The sequence below is a fragment of the Saccostrea echinata genome, unplaced genomic scaffold, assembly GCF_033153115.1.
Source record: "Saccostrea echinata isolate AGI-Se365-2 ecotype Australia unplaced genomic scaffold, CSIRO_AGI_Sech_v1 ptg000047l, whole genome shotgun sequence".
NCBI classification, from domain to species: Eukaryota; Metazoa; Mollusca; class Bivalvia; order Ostreida; family Ostreidae; genus Saccostrea; species Saccostrea echinata.
Window position 1 is genome coordinate 10,861,342 of NW_026889796.1, and position 26,830 is coordinate 10,888,171.

Genomic DNA, 26,830 nt, shown 5'->3' on the forward strand with positions numbered 1-26,830 from the left:
TCAGGCGAATACGAGTAAGGGTGTGTGTATGTGTGTGAGTGGGAGGGAGGGTGTGTGTGTGTGAGAGAGAGAGAGGGAAAGAGAGAGTGTGTGTGTATGGGTGTTTGTGTGTGAGTGGGATAGAGAGAGGGAGAGAGAGATTGAGAGTGTGTGGGTGTGTGTGAGTATTGTTATCAATATACTGAAAATATAATAACCACCAACAGATCATACGTACATGCTTATTACAAGTATCGCTGTACTTTATTGATGGTATGGAGATGTGTCAATTAAATACTCGAAGACTACTTCTGCGGTTTATAAGGTACAAAGAAAATATGCTATTGTTGTCATGGCAACTGAAATCGAGATCAGTTTATTACATTACAGCACAACATAATGTGGATATGACAAATACTCGTATTCAACCATATTTTTATTGATATAAACCTGTAAAATATATACCTCAGATACATTTTATACAATAACAAATATATTGTTACTGTTAACTCATTTTTTTTAACTCAAACGACAAATAAGTAGTACATTTTACAAAAGAACTTACGACTATAAGACCAACAAATTTACCTGATAGTAAAATCCTATAAAATAAATGATTTTATTAAAAATTATATGCATACATATATCGTTCTTCATTCTTTTTAAATTCACGTAGAAAAGAAAGTAATATCCAAAAATAACAGTTTGATTTTAGTCATAAATTTTTATGTAAAACGGGACCACGTAATATACCTCCATACTTAAGAAATTTACAGTCTATAAGGTTTAGCATTTTTGAAACATAAAGATGACACCATTATTTTGGAAAGAGTAATTTGGTACAACTTTTCTCGCTAGTTTCCTCCATTTGCCTGAAGTCTCCAATTCTTTCATTAATGGTTCTAGTCTGTCTTTATAATCCTGTACATGTTCTAGATATTCTTCTCTCATTACAATGACAATGTAACCGCCTGAAAGTAAAAAACAAAAATGACAATCACAATGGAACCACCTGGAAATAAAAACAAAGATGACAGTCACAATATGTAACCACTTGGAAATATCATAAATCAAACGACGATGTCATCTCTTGGAATTGCCACAAACATTTTCAATCTCAAAATCACGTGTCAGGAAAAACAGCAACAAACAAACAGCACTATTTTTACAATTTAAACCGGAAAAAAAAACATTATTAAAAAACTTTACAATAGAGCTCTTTGATTTGGTTATTACATGTAATAAAAAAGAGCAACTCAACAGATTCTAAACCAGCCAAAAAAAAAAAAAAACCAAACAAACAAAAAAAAAACACAAAAAAAAAACACAAAAAAAACCCACAAAAAAAAACAAAACAAAACAAACAAACAAACAAAAAAAAGCATTTCACAAGGTTTTACTATAACTCAGAAAGAGCAACTCACAATGTTTACTGTTGTAAGCCAATGAGACAAATAGTCGTTTTCAAAGAGTTTATTTAACTGAGAGTTGTGAGTCGTACAGTTAATCCTATAGGGGCAATTTTTGGAAGAGCGCCGTAGATCGTATTTTATAATGTACAATAAATAATGCTCATTTACATATGAAATAGACAAATCAGATTCAAGTAAACAAGTTATTCAATAAATTTGTACAAAATCCTTGAATTTTATGAAATAAATTGTAATTGAAACATAAACTTTAATATTCTTAGCAATGTTCCTTTACTGTTTCCAAAGACATATTGTATGTCTCTGCTGTTTCCCAAGATAGATAAACTTCCTGGTAGTTTACATTGTCCTTAATCCGATTACCAGGTTTGTTTATTCTTACGGAAAATTCTTACACTTTCATATCCCATGTTTATTTTCTGATTAAAATAATTGTCACAAAAAAACTTTACACTATAAACCAGATTTCACCACTGAAAAACCATAAAGAAAAACTCATCAGGTTTTAATTTAAACCAGTAATAGTGAGTCAAAAGATTTTATTATTAACCAGCAACTCACCAATCGGACTTTGCTGTAAATCAGAAAGAACAACTTACCAGGTTTTACTATACGAAGCATCTCATACAGAGCATTGCATGGAATGTGACCCTCTCCCATACCACCAGCAATCGCAGCGGCATCATAAGTATCTAAAAATTTTTTAAAAAAAATTATTTTAAGGAAGCTCTAAACACTGCTCACTGAAGAGTTCTAATTCCATGATACATTTATGCACTTAGAGTGATCTGCCCTTTGATGTAAAATTGAACAACTGGGATATTTTCAATAAATAAACCATTTGGAAATAGATTAAAATATTCTTAGCATTATATTAGATAAAGTAACTGAAAACGTTATTTGCAGGTAATTTCGTAATGTAAATAAACAAGGGTGATTTCTGTTCGCTATAATAGATAGTTTTCAGTAGGCCCAAATTAGCAAGAGTTATTTCCCGTTGGTCGCCATATTGGAGGTCAACATGCTCATATTCCTTCACTATTCAACCAACTTTGACTTTTTATACTGGCCATTGTGGGGTAAGAAGCATTGTTTTTCTGAAAAATATACATTTGTTAAAGCCTCCTTTATTTCATAATTTCTATACTATAAAGATTTTTCCCCAAATATTTCTGCTACACCTTCTTAGATTTGGTAAGACAAAGAGAAAAAATTATCAGGTTGACCACCAAAATGGCGGCCAAGGGAAATAACTCGGAGAAAAAATCTGTCATATGAAAACTATCTATACTTCATTGTCTTTGAACATTTTTCCAGGAGAAATATGGCAGGTGCGGCACCCTATGTTGAAAATAAACTAGATAAACTCAATATGTGTACACCTTTATATAATTTAATTTTTTCAAAGTCCAAAAAACCTTTTTTTTTCATTTTAGTGTTTAGAGCTCAGGCACTTGTTTCGTATACGGGACAACCTGGTAAAAATAAGTAGGGGGTGCCCCGTATACGAAACAAGTGCCTGTGGTTTAGAGCTTCCTTAAGATAGATACTAATTAATTTTTTCCACCAAATTTAAGAATATTCAAAATAATCGTAAATATTCACATATACTTTTCATGATATGATATGAACACATGTACCTGTTTGAATATTCAGCATTTTCTCACTCATAAAATCACAGATGAGATTGGAATATACATTTCTTTTCCTGGACGCCTCAATCATTCCCTCTGAAGGGTCTAAGCCGTCGATTGAGCGAAACCCCCTGTCCCAGAGCTACAAAGCAAGGACGCACTGTACTAATTAAAGAACAATACTAGTACTCTTTATGCATATATTTAAACATCTTTTCTTACAAAGATAATTCTTATATAATGAGATGTCTTGCACTGAAATCTCGAATATGTTACAAAAAAAGTTCAGCACCTTCCCAATGCAAAGTTGTTAAATTTAATTTAAGACCATGCTTACTGTAGGAAGAATTAGTCAAGTTAATTATGGTTGAAAAAAAATCAAAGTGTAACCTCTTGTCCAAGAAATCCAGTTCCAGAAGCAATGTCTAAAATTCGAACACTTTCACGATGTTCCGAAATCAGGTCACAAAGAGTCTCAGCAGCAAGCTTTGGTCCACGATATCGGTCTGGTCCCAGGTCCTATACACAATAAAAGGCATACAGGTCATTCTGGTTTTAATATAATGTAAATTACGGTCTGAGATATGAGTGAGTTATTCTTCAAATTTAATTTTACAGTAGTAAAATGAAATACTCAAAATTTTATGTGGGTACTATTTTTTTCTGACAAAAGTCTAAAGGCAACAATTTTCTGAATATGATTTAATTATGGGGTCAGAGGTCCTTCCTTAAAGTTTTTATTTACACTCCGCAAACATCTAAGATTTTTCTTTTATATACTAGTGTTGCATCACAATTTATGAAAAGTATTTTTCTGATAACAAAAATCTTGGAGAAAAAAGTTTCTAATGGCAGACTATTAACCACTAATTACCACGTCATATTTATTAGAATTCGCCCACTCTGTGTAGTAATCGGCCACTTCTTTCATCGTGATTCCCTCTCTGTGAGCCCCATAATTCTGGGCGTACGCAGCTACATCCCTCTGGTTGCCCTCCTGCTGGAATTTCTTTGCCTTTTCCGCCGCCATTATCTGTTCTAACACATCGTATATATCTTAGCAGAGCGTCTCAAAATGTCACTTAGATTCTTGTAACTGAATCAATATGTTTGACACCATCCTTTCAATTATCACATTTCATTCAGACTTCGTCAGCCTGCCATCTCTATACTGTACTCACCTTTTCGTATTTCCATACTAATTAATGATTTTTTCTTTACACATACACTTATTAATAAGACATATTGGTTATACAATAAATTCCAAAAAGACAGTCTACTTTTGAGCCCCCTGCGATTCTTTCAAATGAACAGACTAAATTTCTATGCATGATGCAGATACCACACTCCTGAAGAGAAATCCGAATTCTTTTGCTGATTATGAGAACATGATAAGGGGCTGGGTTTTCCCCACGCGGAGTTTATTTTCCTCCCGATTTTGCCTTCATTGATGTGCATTACAATGTTTCATAAAATCCGTAATTGTTTGTTGAATAAAACATTTCTCTGTTAAAACTGTAGCAAATTTGCTTTTAAAACATGAAAATAATACTGAACTCGAGGAAGTGAAATCTGAGAATTCTGTAAAACGGTTTGTATAATGTCTGTTTTCAAACGTGATTTCAGGTGATATATGGTTCATAACTTTGTATTTATTTCAATAGGGGGAAAACAGATGACGTTCCTTCCAGAGTTACAGTGATGTGGATTATTAAATTATCTAAAGCCGGATCACACAGAAAATAGAAAATAATAATTAAGAAATCAATTACAATGCAGTTAAGCGACCTCGACAATTCTACCTTTACAACATGTACAAAGACCAAAACAATGCGCGAGCGTGTGTTGAACAAAGATTCCAGAAATAAATAAATTCGTGAATAGAATTAAAAAGTCTCATTTTGTTCAGAAAAGCGTATTTATTTCATAAAAATTATCCACTTCGATCATCTAGAATGTCACTTTCATTTACGCTGCAGGTTTGTAGCTCAATGGTCTGATTAAAAAAAAATAGAGCTGAACAACCATTTAAATATCGAGCTGCAGAGAACTGCAGCCAGTTTATGATGGAACAACATAACATGAATTCTGACGTATGAAAAAAAAAACCCAAAAATCTGGTGTAAAGTTTGTGTATTTTGAAATCCAAGGCGATAACATCGACAGAAAAAGAAATGAAATCGAAATAAAATAATTAAAAAAGAAAAAAACTATTTCAAAAGGAGTGGTGTTAGAACAAGTCCCTTTCCTTCACACACATATATATAAATGATATTTTACCAGGGGTCCGTATTTTCTAATGGGGGAGGAGGGGTCGATTACCTTAATATATAAATTTAAAAACTGAAAATCAATACCAGGGGGAATCCGGACTTATCCACAAACTTGGATCAAGAACATCAAAGGTATTAAATTTCATTTAATACCGATACATTTACATGTAATGCAATTTTTTATCATCCTATTTTCTCAGTAATAATCTGCTGCTTTATGAAGAATTAAAATCTTATAGGTATTAGACTAAGAGTCTTCCAACGTAATGAGTAAACTAGGCAATTGTTAGGTATTAGAGTCTGCAAACGTAACGAGTAAAGCAGGCAATTCCTTAGTAATAGAGTCTACCAACGTAACGAGTAAACTAACGAGTAAACTAGGCAATTACTAAGTAACGCCATCGTAACGAGTAAACTAGGCAATTCCTTATAGAAATAGAGTCTACCAACGTAGCGAGTAAACTAACGAGTAAACTAGGCAATTACTTAGTAACGCCAACGTAACGAGTAAACTAGGCAATTCCTTAGTAATAGAGTCTACCAACGTAACGAGTAAACTAACGAGTAAACTAGGCAATTACTTAGTAACGCCAACGTAACGAGTAAACTAGGCAATCCCTTATAGTAATAGAGTCTACCAACGTAACGAGTAAACTAGGCAATTCCTTATAGTAATAGAGTCTGCCAACGTAACGAGTAAACTAGGCAATTCCTTATAGTAATAGAGTCTACCAACGTAACGAGTAAACTAGGCAATTCCTTAGAGTAATAGAGTCTACCAACGTAACGAGTAAACTAACGAGTAAACTAGGCAATTCCTTAGTAATAGAGTCTGCACAAGTAATAAGTAAACCAGGACATGTATTTTGGTTTGTTTTGTAGAAGGTAATTTGAGTGTCAATATTAAATAAAAATATGACATGTTAATTTCAAGCAAGACAAATCACATTCTTACCTTATCATTGTATACGCATACCCTGCCCTTTTCCTTGTCTTTTTTATCACGTGATGAAATCGTTGATCAATAAGATTATAAATCAGTGACATCGAGAAGTATATTAAAATGTAGACAAAATATTACTTAAACAATGGTTTTAGTTTGTTATTACAATTGTTCTAAATGTCAGTCCTATGTCATCTGACATGGCTAATATATATATATATATATATATATATATATATATATATATATATATATATATATATATATATATATATATATATATATATATATATATATATATATATATATATATATATATATATATATATATATATATATATATATATATATATATATAAATAGATAGATAGATAGATAGATAGATATAGATATATATACAAAAATGAATGATCAAAAAGCAACATACTATTCAACCATTAATGAAAAAAATATATCATCAGATATCAACTTACCACATCCATTATTTAAAGCAATATGAGCTGCATTTCTGAGCATTTTATTTTGCTTTTAAAACGTGCTGTTACGATAAATCTGTATGTTATTTAAACATTTAGGATCAATTAGACTGAAATAAAGTATTAATTTTTTCCAAAAGAAAGATTTCTGTACAGGGGAATGTGTAGTATTATTTAAGAAATCAATGTTGTACAAGACGACAATAATGTAATTTTGCTTTAATTAAAGTTTATAAATAGTTCTTCCATCGCAAATATAAACAACAGAAGTCTATAAACGTTCTTTCTTCTGTCATTGAAATACTAGTAGTTAATAACAAATTTGCAACAAAAATTCCCCGACATCAAAGTTGCAGCTCATATTCAGTGATTCATTTTGAAAATGGTTATCATGGGTCCAAAAGACCCCTCTTAATGACAACAATGAGTCCCGTGCCAAAATCAACGCGTCCAAATCCAAGGGTACCGTATACAAGGTATATAGAGAGGAAATTCTGGTGAAAACAAAAAGGGTATTGCACGAAAGTGCAAATGTTTTATTGTAGCTGTGAGTGATTTATACTTTTACTATCAATTGTCCAAGTAAGAGTACACGGTTTTGTGTCATAAAAATAATATATTGTCCACTGTGCACTTTGATTCTATTTTTAGATCGTATATACGATCTCACACATTGTATCAGTCATAAAATGCACAGAAGCAGAATGAAGTAAAAAAAAGTTTAAGAAGAAATGACAAATAGTCAGAAATAAAAATGATTAAATTTTATACTTCTTAGCTTGTAAGGAAAAAACGAAAAGAAAAAAAAATGATACAGGTTACAGCTTAAATACAAAGGTATAGTATTCGCTTCAGAAACATTCCACGGTATAGACATAATCAGTGATAATCGAACTATGCTATCTAATTCTCAAATGTTTTCTAATAATTTGCTTTTAACTGCAGTTGTGAAATCTGACCTGTTGTTGGCAACCTTATACCTGTTAAGATCGTTCATGCATATCGCTTAGCACGTGGATATGACGCAATCGGTCAAGTTTTTGCCTACACATTGCTGAAATATTTAGAGTACAATGTATATTCATTTGTATTTTCACTCACATCTATCGTCCATGTACTAATTGGAAAGATTATATTCTCCTGCAAAGAAATAGGGCAGTTTTAATTAATTTTTTTTTAAATTTTGTTCAAACATTTTCAGGCTTTTTTGAATGTTCTTTTCTTTTGCTTATCAATTATTCTTTCCACCCGTATCCCCCTTTCAAAAACTATAATACACTGCGTGTCCGTTGGAGAAATAAAACTTATACATTTAAATTTTGATCTGATACAAAGCGAAATTTTTCCTTCCAAATGGTATAAGTAAGGATAATACGTGTGTTTCATCCAAGGAGAATTTTAACATGTTGCGAAAAAAGGGGAGGGGGTTATTCTGTACACATGTCCTTTTCATATAATCAAAAATATGTACCATGTATATGTAATTTATCATTGTTTACCCCAAACTTAAATTGTAATAAACTTCCTTGATGAAAATCGGGAGAAAGTACTATCTAACGAGTATAAAACGGACACAGACGACCATCAGATCAATCAACAGATTATACATGTACGTGTATCAAATAAAATTGGTTGGTTGCCAAGATTTAGTCAACCGTAAGAAACTGTAATTAGCCATAAAAATGCTTTGTAATTTTCCCCCCAAAACATATGTTGTAATTTTGTGTATGGCCTATGTCCGTCATTTTGCAACCAATGCCTTAACAGGATAAAGATTTTTTTTCTTTTTTTTTCGTTTTATCAGATCTACATTACATTATCTTTTCAAAAAGAACAAAGCATTAATTGTTTTCTTCCTTCATTGATTTAATCTTTTTTTCCGTTCTTTATAGACAGTTTGCTTGCCACCATTGTCGTGACTAACAAGAGCACGATGTATACTTATTAACAAGTATCAACTTTCAGTGCTAAAAAGCTTATCTGACGTGAGCAAAATTAATTCCCGTTAAGCTTTTTAAAAAATTTGAACCCAGCGTCCTCAATATAATCTGACAGCGAGGCTTGATTTTTTTTCTATTCATTTCTTTTTAAACATGGACATATATACAGAAGTTGCTAAAAAAATTTAAACGTACATGACGATCTGAATACAGATAAAGTTGCTGTCCTTAAAAAAAGACTGAAATACGTGGAAGATACGTATGTGTTTCTAACAGATATCTAAGAAAGTTTCTCAGCTGTATTGAAAAACATTTCTTTTATCTAGACACATGTAAATTGTTCACCATGATATAAGAATTCTAATTGCTAAACTAACTTATGGGTACAATAAATAATAATAGCAAGGCCTTATGATATTGTATATTGATCTAGATATATATACATGTAATTGTAATATAGCCTTAATCAGGATGGAGAGAATACTCGAAATCGGGTATTATCCGTGAAATCGCGTATAGTCCCCGATATCAGGGTATCGTTGAATCCGCGAAATCGGGTATCCCGTGCAACTTTCTGTAACAGCAAAAAATTTAAACAACGGTGCATAATGTCAGTTAGTGTTACATGTACATCAGTATCTTGGGGATTTATTTATATAGTAAATATAGTTAATAATGAGGACCTTAGATCACTAATTTTAAAAGGTCCTAAATTTAGGGAACCCAGATCCTTCAACTGGCGTCGGAATTTCATAAATATTATGGATTCTGTAGAGGACTACGCCAGGCAATGGACAAGACATGAAAAAGAAGACCTTGACACTTTGTCAGAATGGATTAAATGTATCAGATGTATGTTAAAATCGCGCATTAAAAGATTGAGAGGCAATATGAAAACCATCTATCCTTCTGTATTCAATAATCCAGAAGTAAAAAAAGAATTAGATAGATTACATGATCAGTACGTACTGGTCCCCGCTGACAAAACAGGTACAACATTGTCTTTGTTTGTAAGGCTCATTATATTAAATGTATTTTAGAGGAACTTGGATTTGATTCTACAAGTGGTAATCCAACTTATACTCATAGTTCCCTTTCTAAGGAAAAAATTCTTCAAAATCATATGTCAGTTTGAATATTTTTAATATTCCAAACAACCAAAATGAATTTGAATTACCATATTTATATTGGATTCTGAAACTTCATAAAAATCCTTACAAACAAAGATACATAGCGGGTTCAAGTAAATGTTCAACCAAGCCTCTATCTTTACTCCTCACTAAGATATTAACAGTGGTGAAGGAGAAACTTCAAGAGTACTGTGCAACAATATATTCGAGAAGTGGTATAAATCAGATGTGGATACTTAAAAATTCCAAGGAACTTTTGGAAAATTTGAAATCACAAGATTTTACCAAAATCAACAGCTTAAAAACTTACGACTTTTCAGCGTTGTTCACAACCATTCCCCACGATAAATTAAAGTCCAGGCTTTTTGATATCATTGACAGCTGCTTTTTCAATAAAAATGGAACTCGTAAATATACTTACCTTGTCATTGGTCATTTGCAAAATTATTTTGTTAAAAACATTCTGATTGTTCACACAAGTACTCTGAAGTTGACATTAAAAAGATGCTTGAGTTTCTGATTGACAATATCTATGTGGTTTTTGGAGACCAGGTCTTCCAACAATCTATTGGAATTCCCATGGGTACCAATTGCGCCCCGTTATTAGCAGACCTTTTTTTGTATTCATATAAAGCAGAATTTGTCCAAAATCTTGTACGTGAAAAGAAGAAAACACTTGCTGTGGCCTTCAACTCGACATTTACATATATCGACGACGTATTGTCAATTAACAATGGCTATTTCCATTCTTATTGGATACGATATATTCTTGTGAACTTGAGATAAAAGATACCACAGAGTCTGACACATCTGTTTCATATTTGAATATTTTACTTGAAAAAGACGTTAATGGTAATCTAACAACCAAGCTTTATGATAAACATGATGACTTTAACTTTTCAATCGTCAACTTCCCTTACTTATGCAGCAATATACCTTCATCACCTGCATACGGGGTATACTAGTATATCTCTCAGTTGATTCGATACGCAAGAGCATGCTCTACGTATGTACAATTTCTAAAACGAGGTAAATTATTGACAAATAAGTTGATGAAACAAGAATATCAGCTGTCTCATTTAAAGTCATCATTTCGTAAGTTCTATGGTCGATACAATGACCTTGTCAGCAAATACAATTTTTCATTGAGTCAAATGCTGACTGATGTTTTTCATACTAATTGTTAGGCCATTATTTACACACTGAATTGTCGACGGATTTTTCCGTTATTTCCCGATCATGACAAGGAGCACACGGCGGGTGTGACCGGTCGGCAGGGGATGCCCACTCCTCCATGGCACCTGATACCACCTCTGATGTTTGGAGGTCCGTGTTTGCTCTGCTTCTATTTTGTATTGATTAATGGACTTTTGAGCTTGAATACTGTTCGTTATCTCCATATATTTCATTTTATTGAATCTAATTTATATGGTTGTCTGACAAGTTTTAAATCACACGACAAACACTGCTGTGGTAGCACAGAAGACACGGTGGCGTCATTATTTTTCAATACAATTTCTAAAAATAAATAATTACATGTCGTTTGTGTTTATTTCCCAATATATTATTCCTCAAGCTTAATTTCCTAATTCGCAAATTATTCACAAAATGTAAAACTTTGAAGAAATTTAACGACTAAAGTAAAGATTATATAGTAAAATCATCATTTCTTCCTATGATGTATGTATGCAGCGCAGTCCTGCAATTCCCGCAGGAAAAGAGGAGGCGCTAATTTTTTAAGAAAACAAATTAATGTCAATTTAGCATGAAAAATTTCATTCAAAGACACATTCAATGTTTTGCTTCCATTTTGATCGATGCAAGCGACATTACTTTACCTGTATGTGTTTGTGTGGAAATTGAGAGCAAGAAGTCATGTTAAAAGGATTTTTTGGCTTGGAGGGGGGGGGGGGGGTCATATAAATAAAAAATCCAATTCGGATTCATGTGCTAATTTTACATTCCCAATATAGAGCTAATATTCAAATATGAATTTTATATGAAAGTTTTCACATATCTTATTTTGTAAATAATTATGAACAAACTGAAATGTAATTCCTCATCGGATATTAAAATTTCATACAAATTGGAGCCACTTCCTTTTTTTTTATTATAATATTGGATAGACAGAGTAGATTTTCCCTTTTGTAGTATAGTTTATGGTATATCGCTTTATTATACCTTATTATAATATTTTACAAAACGCGTTGTTTGGTTCTAGACAGTACGTCACGCGACATGGAAATAAAACTTCATAACTCACTGTCTTTTTTCTATTCTTTTCATCATTATTTTTAGCTATTTAAGGTCTTCCGTCACAACGGAAGACCTTCTACTGATTCTGATGGTTAAGATTATTATTCTTTTTTTTTTTTTCTTCTCCTTTCTAGACGCCAACTTTGAGACCTCATATCTCGCTCATTTCTCAACGGATTTAGCTCAAATTTTCAGAATTTATAGACGTTACAAAACTCAGAATGCTGTCATACATTTAAAAAGTCCCCTTCCGCTTTGGAATTATTTCCCTTTAAATGAAAATTTGGGGGGTTTCGGTTTCGTTTCCAGACAAAGGCTCAGAAACTAAAAAAGCTGGAACAGAAATACTACTGAATTTGAATAATAGAGGCATTGAAGTTGTGCACATCTATTTTTGTTTTTTGATTTCTGCGTTCAAAATGGCGCTAGATAGGGGTCAAAAATTAGAACGCCTAAAAGCGCAAAAATTTACACATATTTTCCTATGTATCTTTTAAACTAAAAATATTTTGTTAAAACATGTTGAATAAAAGTTGTGCAAAATTTTAAGGTCTTTCATTTGGTACCACCAAAAAGGGGCTGGTCCCTTAAATTAGGGATCTAGGGTCCTTGAAAGTTTTCGTTTTATAACTCAAAAACGGTAAATATTTCGATATAGCTGTCGCTTAAAAGTTGTTCCTTAACATATTATTGATCTCACGAACTTGTTATTTTGTTCGAGTCTTGTTTAATAAATGAGCTAGAAGCTTGACCCATATACAGGTAACTAGTTTCATTAGACAAGTGAAGGTGAAATCTTTATGCGCATAATTGAAATAAACTTGCTATAAATGATAAACCTATCCAAAATAAATACTAATATTACTTTGAAATAAGTTTTTACGTGTTCTGTGGCTTCATTCCAAATTATTGAGTCACACATTTTCAATACGTCTCGGGACTTGTTTTTGTTTATATTTAAGTAACCGGCCATCCCCCAATCACGCGTGAGCTAGATCCAGTGATCAGTGGCCATACACTAAACAGGCTTTGCCGTTCTAAATCTATGTTGCAAACTCAACGATGCACGGATAATTGTGTTTTTTAATCATATCGGATCTTTCAAATTATCTCATCTTATCTATGTTGGTCAAATTGGTGATATACTTATTTCATTATTGTGGCGGAAATCACAAGAGATCCATTGCGTGTGAACCAACGACCTGCGTTCGTAAACAAAACATCTTTTCGTCGTTTAATGTTGAAACATACACTATATTAAATTTTAAAAAAAGTTAGCAAAAAATAAATTAGTCTTTAACTGCATTTAACCGCATTTCACATACATCCCGGGTTTTGTGTTTGTTTACAATTATGTTACCTTTCCCTCGATAGCATATGGCCAAGGAAGCAGCTATTAGCGCTCAAACACAAAACATTGTCGTTCTATATTCATTTTGCTAATACAATGATTTCAGAAAATTATTTTTTTAAACCATATCGGATCATTCAATTAAATCATTTAATCTTATCTTAATTTGACTTAATTAATCCAAAACATATATTAAGGGCGAACAAAAGTCCCCGATTTCATGAATCCTAATCTTAAAACTGCATACATGTACATGTATTTAATAAACGATTTATTTCTCAATTATGTGTTATTGTGTGTTTAATTTCGGAGATTCATTGCGTGTGGTTAATTCTTCAGATAATTCTAACTTGACACACAAGGTTTTGTATTTCCAGCATATGGCAAGTACGTGTGCTTTTATTAAACACCCAATTTTCCATTAACGCCCACAAAATCTACCTAGCTTAAGACTGATAATATACCGCCCGTCAATCATACAAAAATAAAACAATAGCTACTGATTTGATTGACAGGGCAGCAACCTGTGCTACCTGATAGTCTGAGTTTGCCTGCTTAGAAAGCAATTACATGTACCTGGTCACGCGTCAAACGCTTTCATGTACCGCTTGAAAAGTCGCTTTGTATACACTCTGGTAAAAAAAAAACTTATATATTGGTTGGTAATTATATTTCAAAAAATAATTGAGAGAAGAGAATTAAACTTTGAGTTCATTATTTTTATTTTCACTGCTGTTTTGTACACTGTACTTGTACGCGATGTGTCGTCCAAGATAACTGTACACTTTCCAAAGAAAAAAAAAACTGGCGGCTATTCGAGCCCCTTTTCGCCTTCAATGTTTACCTGTTTACAGAGAAGAGATCGTAATTTTTCAATAAAATATTTCATATTATATGTAATTTGATTTGTATGTATAAGTATCTTAAAGGCTATATTGTGCTGATTTTTTTTTTTTTAAATACATGTTTTATGTTATACATATTTTTTAGCATACGATAAAACATCGGCAACACTATAAGCTTAGTTATTTCCAATGTCCAGAACTGTGTAACGTAAATGTCATGCATTTAAGAACTATGTTAACTTTTTATAATTTAATTCCACCTGCGCATGCATGCGCGGTTCAAAAGAAAAAATGTACAAGGAGTACATGGACTTGAACATAACAAACATATTAGCACACATCTAATGATGAAAATGAAAATAATTGATAATACACTTTTACAACTTCATTTCAATGATGAGTTATTCTAAAACTTTACTTCAAATGTCAGAAAGGCCAGCACAGCCAAACTACTTTTAATTGTCTCTGTTTTAATTACAATGTCAATCACAATAACTCTTTTCTTTAGATCCCTTCATTTTTTGTTTGTACATAGTTACATGTACATGAAATTCATGCAGGGCGCTACACCTGTCAATCAAAATTGTAAACTTCTGGTGCCACTGCTTTATAGATATAGTGCTTTATAGATACAGTGTAATATTTCGAAACAACTTTTTAATTAAGGCTGAAGATGCATGCTGTGAATTTATCAAACCTGCAGTCCTAATTGACGATCCGTTCTTACATGTATATTATAATTAATCAGAGAGTCCAGTACTTGTGACAAGTTTTGAATGAGATTTCACTTTCCCTTAAGAAAATAATGATTGATTAAATAGATTATGCATATGAGATGATACCTGTACTTCATATAAATGTATACTTTTCACTTTGCAACAAGAATCTGTTATGGACAATTAAAAGTGAAGCGTTAAGATAAAAGACTTTGACAAATGACAAGTTATTCCTTCTTCTTTAATATAAAGCTTAAAGCTATACGGTCGTGCCCCCCCCCCCCTCCGGCATTTATGTTTTTGGGTTTTTTTTTCTTATATATCAAAAAATTTTGATTGTTTGTGCCCCATCTCAGAAAAAAATGAAATTGCTTTCAACAGGTTTGAGTCAAAAAATGATTTTCATAATGATAGTACCTTTATCAAAATGTTTCTACCCCTACGATTCGGAGTCGCAGTTTCGAATACCACCATGTCGCCCGCGTGGCGCAGTGGTTTGAGCGTATAAACGAGGTCCCGTGTAGCAGTAGGTTCTGGCATGAAAAAAGATTCCTCACTGCTCAAAGGCCGTAAGTGCCGAGTACAGTCCTAAATTTGTAGCCCTCTGGGCACTGGCAAATGCTGGCAGCTCAATGGACGTTAAACAACAAAAAGACAATCAAACAAACATTTATGTGTCGCCTGCAGAGCAGAGCAGCATTTAGCGATCAATTTGCCTGGCGTCCGTCTCTCTGTCTTGCTGTCCATACGTCTGTCACACCTTATATCTCGAAAACTGTAAGGTATGGATTTGATAATTTGCACATATAGCTTGACACTATGGCTTTTGTATTTTACCATGGCTTCCGACCTAGATATCCTAGAACTTGACCTTTGACCTACTTTTCAAAATAACCAATAATGCCGATATACAACTTCTTTTTGATATTTAAGAGGTAAGTCTATGCTTTTTAGAATGCGCACTGTTTGTTATAAAACATTTTGAAAAATACCAGTGTTACAGTCCACTTGACCTTGACCTTTGACCTTTTTCGCAAAATATACTGCAGAGGGTTAAATTTAACATATGTCTTTTGAAATTAGAGATAATTAATATTTATACATGTTTATGAGCTCATGACAATGTATTTTGACACTATATGAAATAAAGACACCACAAAAACTGAAATTTAAGTACTATGAAAATACAACGGGATCGGTATTCCAAAATGGATGGTGTAGACTGACAATTTTTTTTGCATGAACTATATGCCATCCATAGCAAATAAATAGCTGATCACTTTTAGACTTAGTTACATCTTTAATGAAGCTAAAAGCAGGCGACACATGCGTTCCTTGGAACACTCTAGTTCTGTAAGAAATCGGCAAAGATAATTAAGCAGAGATTTTTAATGAATAAAATGTTTTTGTTTTTTTTTCACCTTTTTATAACGCTGACTATATATACATGTATGGTCTGCGTTATAAAACATGATGTGATGGGGTAACGTAATGCACATTGTACACGTACTCAAAGACGCCGACATTTTTCAATATCAAAATTGGACATAAAACATATTTACAATAAAATTTGAAGCCAGCGAGTTAAACGTAATAAATTACAACTATATGGAAACGAAATAAAAAAAAATGTAAACTTGTCATGTCGGAAACACTCGGAAGGGTATTGTTGGTATCATACAGACTGTGTCATGGCCTTGACTCAAGTTCAAGGTCACTAAGAACAAGATGCTTTAACTGGATGTGTGGTCTGAAAGAACATATGTGAACTTGTCAAATCGGTAACACAGATAGGTTTGCGTCATAACCAGAGTATGTCATGGCTTGACGCAAGGTCATTTGGACAAGTTCAAGGTCACGAAATAGAAAGTGTACATTATTTTATTGTCTTTCTACTGGCGAAACATTGCAAGTTGATAAGTCCCTTACAAGATTATTTATCATCTTAGAATTTGGCATGACCTTGACTCAAGGTCACTGCTCCAACGGAAGACCTATTCGTTGCTCTGCAACGAGCTCGGCTCTAGTTTCAATACTTGTCGTACGTGGTAGAAAATAACAGGTTGCTATTTTAACCTCGTATTGTTTTGGTATATAAGTAATTACTGCATGAGTGTTTTGGAGATATGAAGAATTCTATTCACTCAAAAGGGCAATATAGGGAATATGATTTTTATTAGTTGAACAGATCTCCCCCCTTTATCATGCAATGAATATATAACATTCAATGACGTTTAGCACCAAACTCTGCAATGAAATTAAGGTCTTTCGCTCCAACGGGAGACCTTCTACTGATTCTGATGGTTAAGATTATTCTTATTATTCTTTTTTTTTTCCTAGACGCCAACTTTGAGACCTCGTGTCTTGCTCATTTCTCAACGGATTTTGCTCAAATTTGCAGGGTTTATAGACGTTACAAAACTCTATCAGAATGTTTTCAAACATTTTAAAAACCCACTTCCGCTTTTGAGTTATTTCCCTTTAAATGAAAATTTGGTTGGCTTCATTTCCAGACAAAGGCTCCGAGACTACAAAAGCTGGAGTGGAAATTCTATGAATTTAAATAATAGAGGCACTGAAGTTGTGCACATCGGTTTTTGTTTTTCAATTTCTGTATTCAAAATGGCGCTAGAGAGGGGTCAAAAATTAGAACGCCTAAGAGAGCAAAAATTTACACAGTTTTTCCTTTTTATCTTCTAAACTAAAAATATTTTGATAAGACATGTAGAATAAAAGTTGTACACAATTTTAAGGCCTTTCATTTGACACCGCTAAAAAGGGTCTGGTCCCTAAAATTGGGGATCTGGGGCCCTTTAAAGTTTTTGCTTTATAACTCAAAAACGGTAAATATTTCGAAAAAGCTGCCGTAACTAAAGTTGTTATTTAACATCTTATTGATCTCAAGAAAACATTATTTTGTTTGAGTCTTGTGTTCTAAATGAGCTAGAAGCATAACACATATACAGGTAAGTGTTTTCATTCAGCAAGTAAACAAGAGCTCTTCATGCGTGTAATTAAAATAAACCTACTATAAATAATAAACCTGGGTACATTAGATGTTAATATTCTTTAGAATCAGGTTCTTAAAGTATTCTGTGCTTTATTTCCAAATTATTTACTGCCAACTTTCCCTTTTATTAGTCCCCTACCGGTGAAACCGGAGGGGACTATAGGTTTCCTCAGAGTCTGTCAGTCCGTCTGTCTGTCCGTCTGTCTGTCTGTCCGTCTGTCCCTCTGTCTGTCTGTCAGTCTGTCCCACTTGGTTTTCCGCACTTTTTTCTTAAACGCTTGCAGATATTGAGCTGATTTTTGGTATGTGAGTGTATCTTGATGAGTTACAGATCAAGTTTGCATTTCGTTCCGCTTCATTGATTTTTGACGGAATTACGGTCTTTTCAATTTTTAAGGGTTTTCCGCAATTTTCTTCTAAACGCTTGTAGATATTGAGCTGATTTTTGGTATGTGGCTTTACCTTGATTAGTTATAGATCATGTTTGCATTTCGTCTCGCTTCATTAATTTTTGACGGAATTATGGCATTTTCAATTCTTAACGGGAACCAGATTACACTTGCCGGTAGGGGACTAGTATTGCTAATGCAATACTCTCAGAATGCTTGTTTCGTTTGTTTTCAAATTTGGATAAACCAGTCTTCTAAACAGGGGGAAAAAGATAACCTTTTATTCTTATCATATAAAAACAAACAATAAAGTTAGAAAATAAAACAAAACTTTAAACATAGCCTATTCACAGCCATTCAGTACACGCCTTTTACATTCACCTTGTGTGTTTACAATTATGTAACCCCTCCCTCGATAGCGCGTGGCAAAGGAGGTCACCGGAGATCAATCGGCGTATGAGCCAGCGACTTAAGGTGATACACAAAACAAACCATAGAATGGCCATTCCAAATACATTTTGTAAACTAAGTGATGAGTGGATAAATATGTTGAATCTTTCAGATTATTTCATAATATCTTTGATTAAGTCGCTAGTACATTTCAATTTATATTTCATTCGCTGAATTACAAGAAAGTTGCATATTTATTTTTATAAACATTGTATTTCTCGATATCGAGATAATTGCACTTTGTGGAAAATTACTTTAAAATCATTTCGAATCTTTCATATGATTTTGTCTTATTGTATATCACTCGCTTGTTTTAATCAGCTAATCTTAACTGCCTTTCACTTATTCACTTCAAATTCAATGCATTTTGAATGCCGAAAAGACCACTTTAAATTGTTTGCGTATTAAAGAAACAGTTTATTTATCTCTCTAATGTTATTATTTAACGAGTTGCTATAATTTTTTTCATAAACATTAAACAGCATGTATATAATTATCACGATAATTGTACGTAGATGTCACATTTTTAATTGTCAGGAAAATCGAAAATAAAATTGAGTACTTTTGAGTGTGTATTATTTTCTTCCTAACTTACAATATTATTGCATACAAAATACTAGGTCGGACGCAAGTAACCTAAATATTTCACTTGTTTTTGAAAATTCTATCGAGCGTGGAACGAATTTTACCCGTAAAAAAGTGTACAAAACAAAAACAACAACTTCCTATGCAGTTTTCTTTGGGAATCCATTGGCTTAGATAGTCTACTCCGACCTGTGTTGACAAAACTCGCGCAATGAGAAGCCATACATTTCAATCTTGTGACCTCTTGGTCAGTACATGTGAAGATTACGCATGGCAATTAGTGTCTGGAAAACGATGTATGTTTTATAAATGATTTGACAGGTTTAGATTTGTTCTCATTCCATATTAAATACAAACACAAACCCGTTATTTTCTTTGTTATTTCATACCGTCAGTTATATTAGATAGATTGTTTTAAAAACGTGTTGTTTAGGAAGATTAATTTTATGCATTTGTTTTATTTCATCTAATAAAGTGAATTTACCCATGATACGAATTACTGGTACATGCATGTAAATACGCGTAAATGCTATGTGGAAGAGCGCCCAAAATAAATGGAATTTCCCCATTTGACTGTTTAAATCATAGGTCCGCTCAGCTGACGAGTTGTTTTAATAACGGTAATAAATTATATTCAAGTCCTGGCAAGCGATCATTACGGTTGGTGACATTGCAATTAAACAGGTAGATACAAAGGTACTAAGATACTAACGGGTATATATATATATATATATATATATATATATATATATATATATATATATATATATATATATATATATATATATATATATATATATATATATATATATATATATATATTCACCTAATATGTTTTCATTAAGTGTTTTCATAAGAAGTAAATTGCTGGAGGATATCATGTTCTCCCTAATTACATCGATAGCGCGTAGAAACAACGGTACACGAACACACGCTTTTGTGTACAGATGTTTAAAAAAACCTTTATAACGGCTAAATAATTATTTAATTCATCTAACAAATGTTAGTTTATTTCTTTGCTTACATAATCTAACTTTTATAAATTAACACAAAAGTCATGCGATCGTATACAAATACTCGGGAGCAATCTTTCATATTTAATGAACGTATAGGTGAATAAATTTCCTCTCATCAAGTGCTATTCGTATACCCCCATCCCCGAAATAAATAGAATGTTTTCCTTCGCAGTCGGTTATATAAGTACAAGTGAGGATCGAGCTTTACAGAAGCAGGTGATGAATTCCAAGAGAAAGGCACTGCCTATATTATATACATGTACATTCCTAGAGACCTGGTTTTCTGAACTGATGTCAATGTTATTCAAAGACCTAGCTAGAAATTCTCTCTCTCTCTCTCTCTCTCTCTCTCTTCGAAATGCAGGCCCGTCGATCGTAAAAAAATGACACAATAATTTCAAATTTTAATAAGTTTCTCATCTCCCAAGCCAAAGGCCCAAGTAAGCTTTTCTGTTCACAATTCTTCATCTTTGTTTGCTTTCTTGGTGTATATAAGCGTTATCGTCGTTGTAGTTCTAAAGCTACTTGTAAATTTTTCTCATTTTTATCTTTTGAAGAACCACTAGGCCATAACAACAAAAATTAACATAGAATATTTTTGGTAATTATGAAGGGTAGTAAAAATTATATGGGGTCCAGGCGCGGATCAAGGAATTTTTTCTCGGGGAGAGGGGGGGGGGGATCCCAGTAAAAAAATATCTCAACCCAGAAATTTCTTGACGAGCCAAAAAAAGAAACTCTTTTCCCAAACGTGAAAAACCTATTTCGTGTGTGTGTTTGTGTGTGGCGGGGGGGGGGGGGGGGGTGGTGTTGACTTTTAAAGCTTCATACCTAAGACTTGTCATACCATTTTAACACAGATCTGCGTTTTCAAGGAAGGGTCCGCGTTTTATAGGGGCGGGGGGGGGGTTCCATGGTCACTTGTACTTGGTTTAGTATATACATTTAACTGCCCCCAACCCCCTCTAGATCCGCGCATGGGGTCATTTGAAAATAGTATTCTCAAGAACCCCAAGCCTGGACTACAATGAGAAAATTTCCAACATAGCATACATTCATTTTTTTTTTTTTCAAATCTTGATTCCAGGGAGGTTTGGGTCGGAAAGAGTGTTCATAATTTAACATAGGAATTTATATATCCCCCCAAACGAAGTGTGTGGGTTTGGGGTGGGGGTGTTTTGAGTCTTTAGGAATCATACTGTCCGTCTGCCTAGCTGGTTTATTATCAAAAACGGAATTAATTTTCACCTCCAAAAATTATATTAAGTTTAAAATTTGCTTTATTATTCAGGTTGAATCCACGATTCCACTGATGTATCAGTGACGTCAAATACCTATCTAATATTGCGTCACAATAGTTGCAAATATTGCGCGGAAGTTGATAAATTTATGTAAACGTGCAAAGAAAAAGATTTTTAAAAAGTTAAGTTAAATAATTTCTCTTTTCTGTCCAATTACTTTTCCGAGTGCATTAAATAATATTGTGATCCAGAATGTATTTTATTCACGGGCGTTGCCTCAGCTATAGATGTTTTCAAACAAGTCAGTATTGATACTGTAGGTAATTCTATACATGTACAAAACGTCTTTACAGTAATCATAATAGATTATATAAATTGTTTTATTTTTTTAAATGAGTTAATAGCACATGCATATACTGGTATTTTATAATTCCTAAAAATAATTTTTCTAGTGTAATTTATTATGAACATTTCTGATAAAACTGGGATGTGAAAAGATTAAGAATTATTTCTTATTATTCAGTAATGATGAATATTCCAGATTAACGCAACATTAAATTCAGCAAAGTCGAGATGTGCACTTCATGAAGTGTTGTTAATACTTGAATATGTTAACTTATATGCAGTAATATCAAAAATGCAGTCAGCATTATACGATTGCTCACGATCGACTGTCGGGCCGAATAAGTAAGAACGGAAGTACTCGTCACATCCCACTTCACTAATTAGCAATAATTGTTTACTATTAGTGTCGGTGGTTCAGATTCTGGTTAGACTTTAATCTTTTAAAAATGTAAAACCTGAAATAGAAAAAAAAAGTTATAGAAATCTATCAATTTACTACTTAATGAGGAAAATGTTGCTAATACTACTGCTGGACGCCCAACTTCAAGCTGACACTAAAACAGCAGATGATTCAATGGACATTTTTTATTTTCGTTTTTAAAATTTGACAATTGTTCCACATATCCTTATACTTTATATGGAGTTAAAATAAGTCAGTAGGTTGGTAAATTTCCAAAATATCTCATTATTATCCAACCAGTTACAAAACGGATGCCGCCCAGACGACCCCCCCCCCCCCCCCCCACCGCTTTTTTTTCTGGGCTCTATTATCATGATTATATGTATGTAAGTGTACAGGTTTTTTTTCTTATTTATTTCAAGTTAAATTTCTTAGAGCAGGAAAATATTCCTTAATATGATGAATGGATAAAAAAATTGGATTAAAGCCGAGGCTGTACACATAAAAAAAAAAATACTTGCTGGATTAAAGTACGTGCATGTATAATTTCGCCACTGCAAGACCTTTTTTTTTTTTTTTTTTTTTTTTTTTTTTTTTTTTTAGATTTTCTTTTTATTCCAGATAATTTAAAAGATTATTTTTCTTGGAAATGAGATATCTTATTATTAAGCTTAAAATTTGCTATTAATTGTTACATGAAATAAATATTTTTTTTTTTTTTTAGGTGTGTATCAAGAAATCAAACAGATGTTTTACAAGTAATTCAAAAGATCTTCATGGACCTGAAAAACATTTAGTAATTAAGATATATGTAATCTATGGATAACATCATCTAAAACCATGTAACATACAGAAAAGAAATAAAACACAGACATATTCTTATGATAAAATACAACGAAGAGCGATTTTAGAAAACATTTCTAATTTTTAATATAGAAACCAATCCCGATTGAAATAAAACCGATTCCGATCGAAATTAATGCATAATTATTAAGTAATAAAATTAATGGTAATTGCCACCTAGAAAACATGTTTAAAAATAAATCAAGTAATTTGTAAACCATATTGAAACAAAACAACCAAATTTCATGATGAAATCATAGTAGCTTTCTTCTTTATATTATTCCGGTCGGGATCGGTTTAATTTGGATAAATTTATAAAAAGCAGATAATTTGACGCCTCTTATTTCACTCAATATACCTGTTCCCACCAATTTTTTAAATTGATTCAACAATTTGTACTTTGAATTCATAATAACATGAGGAGAAAGTTCTGACATTTCAATGTATTGGATTTTAGAACGTAATAAAAATTGGATAGTGACTTCATTAAGTCACTTGCTTAACTGAAGTTTAGACCACATAATTTTTTCTAAAGAAATATAAATTGTTGTCTTATTCATTGATATTATAAAAGATAAGGGTTTATACTATAAATAATATTTATTGACATATTCAGTTTTTGAGTATCTGTTTCAAATAAAACAAAACAAAAACGTAGTAAATTTTTAACCAACTTGTTGACCTTTTTGCACTTAAAATTAAGCACTTACCAAAAATAGGACTAGAGGAACACTAAAAAAAAAATCTTGATGTTGCCATGTATAAACAATTGCTTTTATAAGTCTAAATGCAAAAAATAATTAAAATCCATGACATGTGATGTGCCACCCATTGCCTGGTTTTTTGGTGGACTGTCTCTTAAGTCGTACACGTAAAAGTAGAAATACTAGTCCATATAAACAATGTATCCATTTAAGTTAATCATCAAATATGGATAAATTGATGACAAGCGTGGATACATTTAAATTCAAAATAAAATTCGTTGAACTATATTATTAGATATATATTTTTTTTCCAATATTCATTTGTATTTCGATTGATGCAATGTTTATGTGTATTGGGAATAGAAAATCCGCGAGGGGGGGGGGTGTTATTATCCCCTGGAAACAGGCACGTATCGTTACAAATGAACATTTAAAAAAAACATATGTCTAGAGACTGCCTTAAGATCCCGCCCCCATTTTTACAGCCAATCCAACCCTGATAACCTATGCTCGGCACTTAAAGGTCCATTGAGCAGTGAGGGATCTTTTTCGTGCCAGCACCTACTGGGATACGGAACCTCGATTTATATGGTCTCCTCCGAAGGAACGGTCTCCATGGCCTCGTCCCGCAGTGGAATTCGAACCTGCGACGTAAGGATCGACTCCTTACTCCGCGACTCTAGAGCAGACGTTTTTACCACTGCCCCATGCAGGCGACGATTCCTTAAGTGAAAGATGGATTATTTTTTAAAATCGACTCAAGTTGTAAGATAGAAATTACTGTATTTTTTTTTTTATATTTTAATAATATACTCATACCTAAACTACTACTGAGAAATCTGCCTATATTAGTAAAGAAAACACATTTTCTATCTTCTTTTGATTTCAAAAGTTTTTTTTAAATTTTATTTTACCTGAATGTCTTACTTAGCGCCAAGATTTTATTTTCTCACAAAACTCACGGTTTACCGAGGCATATCCAAACGCAATACAGCAAGACATTGGTTAATCTATCAACTTATATTCCTCGTCATTTTCTACTTCCAACTTTCCTAGCTCATATACATTTCACACTAGGTGATTTCGAGTTATTTTTCCATCGAAAGTACAAATATATATATTTCTAAACAATGCACCTAATTTCTCTACCTATTTTTGACAGGTATCAGATTAATGTTAGACATTTGTTTGTTTAGCACTGGCAGCCCCCCTGCCACCCCCCCACCCCCTGTTCCTACGTGCCTTCTACGTTAGTTTGTACATGTTTCAGCTAATATTCCTGCAAAAAAGGCTAATATTCTTACAGACCTATGACAGTGAAATGGTTAATCAAACATAAAGATATTACGTTCTCTCAAAATGTTTCTCCCATGCATCTACGTAGAATGTGCATGCTGAATTCATTTTAGCATATCCTGGAAAAATTACGATCTGAAATCCCAGATCAGTATACACTTCTTATCAAAATACTTTTGCTCTTTACAAGATTAACATGAAAATATAGCCCTGATTGCAGATAATTGTAGCCTGTACCAGCTTAAAAAACTGTAAAATATCCACCATTTCTCTACGTACTCTGGATGGAAACAATATTTATTTTATTTAAGAAAATAACCTTGATCCCAGACATTCTTTGTCACCTACCTCTAGTTTCATCAAACTAATAGTCCAAGACAATACCCTACCTTCTATGGAGAGTCAAAAATAAATTTAACCAGAAGATATGTCCCTGATCTCAGAGCTTTCTCCCACCTACCTGTACTTTGTACCAGATAATAGCCCTGTTAAATTTGCACCACAATCCTATCTGCCATTGATACATGCAGAATATATTTGGTATTGATAATATTACCTTGATCTCGAAGTGTTTCCCCAACCTACCTGTAGCTTGTCTTGTACAAGTAAATAGTCCAGGTCAAAACTCTGTAATACCCTATCTTCTATGGAAAGTCACTATGAAAATTTTACATGAAGATATATCCCTGATCTCAAAGCTTTCTTCCATCTACCGGTCCATTGAACCAGATAATATCCCTATTAAATACGCCACAATCATGCATTCCATTGATATATGCAGAATCTGCCTATATTAGCAAAGAAAACACATTTTCTATCTTCTTTTGATTTCAAAAGTTTTTTTTAAATTTTATTTTACCTGAATGTCTTACTTAGCGCCAAGATTTTATTTTCTCACAAAACTCACGGTTTACCGAGGCATATCCAAACGCAATACAGCAAGACATTGGTTAATCTATCAACTTATATTCCTCGTCATTTTCTACTTCCAACTTTCCTAGCTCATATACATTTCACACTAGGTGATTTCGAGTTATTTTTCCATCGAAAGTACAAATATATATATTTCTAAACAATGCACCTAATTTCTCTACCTATTTTTGACAGGTATCAGATTAATGTTAGACATTTGTTTGTTTGTTTAGCCCTGGCAGCCGCCTTCCACCCCCCACCCCCCTGTTCCTACGTGCCTTCTACGTTAGTTTGTACATGTTTCAGCTAATATTCCTGCAAAAAAGGTTAATATTCTTACAGACCTATGACAGTGAAATGGTTAATCAAACATAAAGATATTACGCTCTCTTAAAGTATATTATTATTATATTAAGTATATTCTCCCATGCATCTACGTAGAATGTGCATGCTGAATCATTTTAGCATATCCTGGAAAAATTACGATCTGAAATGCCAGATCAGTATACACTTCTAATCAAAATACTTTTGCTTTGTACAAGATAAACATGAAAATATAGCCCTGATCGCAGATAATTGTAGCTTGTACCAGCTTAAAAAACTGTACAATATCCACCTGTAGCTTGTACAAGTAAATAGTCCAGGTCAAAACTCGGTAATACCCTA

At 32.9% G+C, this 26,830-nt stretch overlaps 1 protein-coding gene across 3 annotated transcripts; it reads right to left on the bottom strand.

Annotated features, from left to right (window-relative positions):
* Positions 1–547: 547 nt before the first annotated feature.
* LOC133202395 (methyltransferase-like protein 27) lies at positions 548–26,830 on the bottom strand. Of its 3 annotated transcripts, none has more exons than XM_061338213.1 (6): positions 26,781–26,830; positions 3,918–4,076; positions 3,434–3,562; positions 3,050–3,185; positions 2,009–2,101; positions 548–950 (listed from the first exon to the last, which is right to left on the bottom strand). In XM_061338213.1, the coding sequence occupies exons 2-6, from the start codon at positions 4,071–4,073 to the stop codon at positions 766–768; spliced, it is 699 nt and encodes a 232-aa protein (XP_061194197.1). In that variant the 5' UTR covers positions 4,074–4,076; positions 26,781–26,830; the 3' UTR covers positions 548–765. The 3 variants fall into 3 exon arrangements, with proteins under 3 accessions (XP_061194197.1, XP_061194196.1, XP_061194195.1); XM_061338212.1 differs by lacking the exon at positions 26,781–26,830 and adding an exon at positions 25,838–25,939; XM_061338211.1 differs by lacking the exon at positions 26,781–26,830 and having other exon boundaries at positions 551–950; positions 3,918–4,183.

Excerpts from the sequence above, each read along its gene's own strand:
- LOC133202395 (XM_061338213.1), bottom strand. The coding sequence starts at position 4,073 with ATGGCGGCGGAAAAGGCAAAGAAATTCCAGCAGGAGGGCAACCAGAGG. Across the intron at positions 3,186-3,433 it reads CTGGATTTCTTGGACAAGAG|CTCTGGGACAGGGGGTTTCG; the intron begins GTTACACTTTGA and ends CTTGCTTTGTAG. Across the intron at positions 951-2,008 it reads GCTTCGTATAGTAAAACCTG|GCGGTTACATTGTCATTGTA; the intron begins GTAAGTTGTTCT and ends TTTTACTTTCAG.